The sequence below is a fragment of the Clupea harengus genome, chromosome 9, assembly GCF_900700415.2.
Source record: "Clupea harengus chromosome 9, Ch_v2.0.2, whole genome shotgun sequence".
Lineage (NCBI taxonomy): Eukaryota > Metazoa > Chordata > Actinopteri > Clupeiformes > Clupeidae > Clupea > Clupea harengus.
In genome coordinates this window covers 145,869-150,468 of record NC_045160.1, presented here as the reverse complement: position 1 = coordinate 150,468, position 4,600 = coordinate 145,869, and the positions used below count along the sequence as shown (strand labels likewise).

General features: G+C 42.8%; 1 protein-coding gene across 1 annotated transcript; it reads left to right on the top strand.

Moving 5' to 3' along the window:
* Nucleotides 1-1,216: 1,216 nt before the first annotated feature.
* LOC105913069 (macrophage mannose receptor 1-like) lies at nucleotides 1,217-2,060 on the top strand. The gene is made up of 2 exons (XM_031574092.2): nucleotides 1,217-1,777; nucleotides 2,053-2,060. Exons 1-2 carry the CDS (start codon nucleotides 1,360-1,362, stop codon nucleotides 2,058-2,060), a joined length of 426 nt encoding a protein of 141 aa, XP_031429952.1. The 5' UTR covers nucleotides 1,217-1,359.
* The last annotated feature ends 2,540 nt before the right edge of the window (nucleotides 2,061-4,600 follow it).

The window sequence follows — 4,600 nt, the reverse complement described above, 5'->3', positions numbered from 1 at the left end:
ACAATGAATGAAGCAGGTGCTGAAAAGGCTTGGATTGGGCTGAAGAATGGAAGCCGTCCTAAGTGGCAGTGGTCCTTGGCTGACAGGAATTTCTACAGAAAGAATGGGAGAGAGATCATGAAGTGGGACCCAGACCAGCCACAAGGACTTGATAAGAACTGCGCTGTGATGAAAGGAAATGGAACATGGCACAGTAGGAGTTGTGGTGACACCAGGGCCTTCATCTGCTATGATGGTGAGAAGCCTTCTTACTCACTCACTCTTGAGTACAGGCAGCTAAACTATGCAAGTAAACAAATCAGTTGTTTATGACCTCATTAACCCTTACCTTAGACTGTGCAGGTCTCCCTGTCAGTTTGTTGTGTCTTCATGTGCACTCACATTAGTTGAGACTGTAAAGCTGTGCTGTTTCTCAGTTAGCCATGACACATGCATTACCACAGGGGGAAACTCCACACATCCCTATGTGCTGGATATTACTGTTAATAAGAACTGGGCAAATGCTCAGAGATACTGCAGAGAGAAGCACACAGACCTGGCCAGTGTGAGGAATGAGACAGAGAATGAGAAGATAAAGAAGGTCCTAGAGTCTGTCACTGAAGCCTGGATTGGCCTGTTCAGAGATGCCTGGGAGTGGTCAGACGGCAGCACCTCCTCATTCCGCCACTGGGCAGCTAGAGAACCCAATTATGGCGAGAGTGTGGATGGTTTCTGCACTCAAATTTCTTCCAGTGGTCAGTGGAACGATGTAGCCTGTGAGCATGATTCAAACCTAATTTGCTATGAGGGTAAGTCACCAAGGCACGCTTTTCTTCTACTTGATGGGAATTCAGTCACAAACTGCGTGATCACAATCAGATGTGATGGTGACCTAAAGATGGTTGAGTGGGCCTAGCGGACTTACTGTACTCAGCTCTACCATAACGGCCGGTGGAATAATTAAAAATGTGATCATCGTGAACCTTTCATCTGCTATGAAGGTTAAAGGTCAAAGCTTTATGTAGATGGCAGCTGTTTACCTATTTCAAAAGGTTTGTGTGTGTACACATACATGATACTTTTACCCTGTATTTGTGTGTATGTGTGTGTCTGTGTGTGTGTGTGTGTGTGTACACATACACGATACTCTAAACCTTTGTTCATGTTCACACAAAACAGAATGTACTATGATGGTACTTCCCTATAATTCCTGACAGGTGGTGTTCCTATCTCTTAATGGTGTTACTATCTGGTGTTACTATCTGTCAATGGTATTACTATCTGTTAATGGAGTTACTCTCTCTTTGTGAGTTGTACATCAGGTCACTTTGCACATTATGCAGATAAAATGAGGATCTTAGGAGGACTCCAGAACTGGACATGGGGATCTGTATCTTTCGCCTTTATCTTTTCTCTTCAGATAAACTGGTCCTGGTTCATGAGAGTAAGACCTGGAAAGAGGCGCAGCAGTACTGCAGAGAGCACCATGTGGACCTGGTGTCTGTGACCTCCGAGCGGATCCAGCGCTGGGTGAGGGAGCGGGCTAAAGAAGCCGCCAGTACTCACGTGTGGATGGGCCTGCAACACTCCTGCTACATGGGCTTCTGGTTCTGGGACAACGCAGAGACGGTCTGCTACAGCAACTGGGCCCCAGGGGGAGAGACAGAGCCGGACTGCACAGATGGACTGGAGCATCAGAGTGCCAGAGTGGGGGCAGTGAAGTCTGGAGGAGACGGGGAGGGAGAGTGGGTCATGCGTCCAGAAACCGAGGAACTCAACTTCATCTGCACCACTGAGGGTGAGTCCACTTCATCTCTCTATTGACATGAGTGTGTGTGTGTGTATCTGTTTCATCTCACTATGGACATGAGTGTGTGTGTGTGTGTGTGTGTGTGTGTCTAATTCATCTCACTATGGACATGAGTGTGTGTGTCTGCTTCATCTCACTATGGACATGTGTGTGTGTGTATGTTTGTGTGTCTGCTTAATCTCACTATGGACATGTGTGTGTGTTTGTGTGTGTGATTAACTTTTTAACCCCATCCTCTTCTGTGTGTTCATGTCCTCTTACAGCTCAGTAGGACTGGATCCTCCTCTGCCCAGAGCCTCCAAACCCCTCACTGTGTGTATGTGTGTGTGTGTGTGTGTGTGTATGTGTGTGTGTGTGTGTGTGTGTGTGTGTGTGTTTATGTGTGTTAAACTCCTGTCTTTCTATGTGTCACAATGTATATTCACTCACCTTACTTTTATAGACATTAAATGTAAACTTATCTATCCTGCAGTAAACTATTACATTTAACTCATCATTTAACTCATCTTTTTTGTATTTTTGTCTACAAATGCATCCTGTGTTTCGGGGATTTTAAGCAAAGTCATGATTGACTATACTTAATTTTCAAGAGAGATTGTGAATCTCTTAATGTAACTGTGTGTAGAGTAGTCTTACCCTTTGTAGTTTCCTAGGTTCCTATGTTTGCAGCTTTAGCTTGACGCTCGACTTAGCTTCTCCTTCCACAAAGCACTTGAATAGATTCCACAAGTCCACTTCTTGTATATAAACTGTTTACTTGAAATTATTGAATCAACATTACACACAAAAAGGGTTATCCATAAAGTATATAATCTATCTAAGTATAGAGAGCGCTAGAGCGCTGTCTTTCTAATATTTTCCCCACCACCACATATCAAAATAAAAGTCCTCCTTAACATTTTTAAACCATGAAATTATAAATCATATTTATCTTAATAATGAACTAAAATCATTTTCTGCATTTAGGCTCCTACACCCTTGTTCTGTCATTCTGAACTGAATTACACTTTTATTCTTCTCAAACTGAACTACACCTGTGTGCCTTCGATCTATGATCACAAACCTTTTCTATCCTAAGTCTAATTTAGTTATTTTATCCATATATTAATTCAATAAATATCACTCTGATCACCATGACTGTGGTCTGTGAACTTATTGGACACGGACACATCAACTGTTGGATACCTCACCTTATCTTACCTGATAAAAGGATCATGGATGTCCTTGGTGTAAATCTAGTGCATTGGTTAACATAAAGCATAAAAGTATCTTCAACAAGCAGTAATTCGAATTAAATACTGCAGTTCAGGCAGTGGTTCTCAAACTTTTTCTGTCATTCCCCACTTTGAACAAGGGGGCCTTTTCAAGCCCCACCTGTCCCTCATCGCTCCAATAAAATGGTAGGCCAGGCTTACAATCGTCAAATTTATTGAAATAACGATACGTTTTAAATCTTAATTAATAACAAATAACATCAGTTCAAAAATAGAGAAAATCAATAGCAAATAACATCAGTTCAGAAATTGAGAAAATAAAAGTGCAATGGTGTCAATCCTTGCCTCAAATGGACTGTGTGAGAAGGTGAATTTCCTCCCTTCTCACTGGAGCAAGAAAAGGGCTTTTGGCCCTTTAAGACACTGACTCCCCCACCGTAATGGTTGGTTCCGTGCTCCCCACGTTGTTGGTGGGGTCCAATTTAGCCCAAGTGGCTGCCCTATTTTAACAGGTGCCTCATTGGCATGAGGGAGAGCCTTGTGAGGAAAGACAGGCATGAGAGGCCGAGAAAGGTTTTGAACAAAGAGACCACTTCCCTGATGTGAGGTGAAGTTGTTTCGTATCTAGATGTGTGGATACTGTGTACCTTGTCTTTGTGCCTTGTTTTCATGTCTAGTTTCTGTGCCGTGTTAATTGTGCCTAGTCCATGTGTTTAGTTCATGTGTTTATTTTCTGAGTGGCTAGCAAAATACTTAGCTTCGGGCTTAGTGCCTGGGCCTAGTTGGGGCCTGGCTTGGGCCTTGAGAGGGTGCCAGCATTTGGGCCTAATCGGTGCCACGCACTTGAGTTCCGGGCGGTACGGCCTGAAGGTTTTTGTTTGTTTATTTTGTGGGCACTGTGTTGGGGTTTGTAGCCCCTTGTAAATAAATATATATATTTTTATAACAACCACCATGTCCTGCACTGTCCTTCCACCCTTCACCACCGAGTCCAGTCGCCACATCCCCAAACAATGTGGGGTTACCGTCCGGTCCTTCACAGGCTGAGTTCCAAAAATAAAGAAAAAGGGCCTACTATGCAATTGTGTTATCAATGGAAGGCCAATCTTAATATCTCCCTTGTACGTCGCTTTGGATAAAAGCATCTGCTAAATGAAATGTACAATTTTTAAATTTAATGAAATTTTCAATTTTCTTTTAGGTTGATTTTTTTGGATCAGCTGTCTTTTTCACCACTGGTACTGAATCGCCAACCTTTGTATTTCGTGTCACAAGTGTATCCAAAACGTTAATATTAGCCTTTCGCCGACTACACTTTCATGCTCCGGTAAAAGTTATTTTTCAATGTCCCGCTGCAATTAATATATGTTTCCAGTTCACATTTTCATCCCGGTCCCCCATTTAATGTTAATACAGTGTTGTATAATGGTGCGGCTCCTATAAGACAATAAGTGAGGGAGAGATAGAGAGTGAGTGAGCGAGAGAGAACGGTGATGCACACGAATAGATCAGATGTAGCGACCAAGGCAAAGTTATGTTGCTGTAACGTTGAACTCTGGTCAACCAGTGTGGAGAATAAATCCTCGGGCAAAATCAA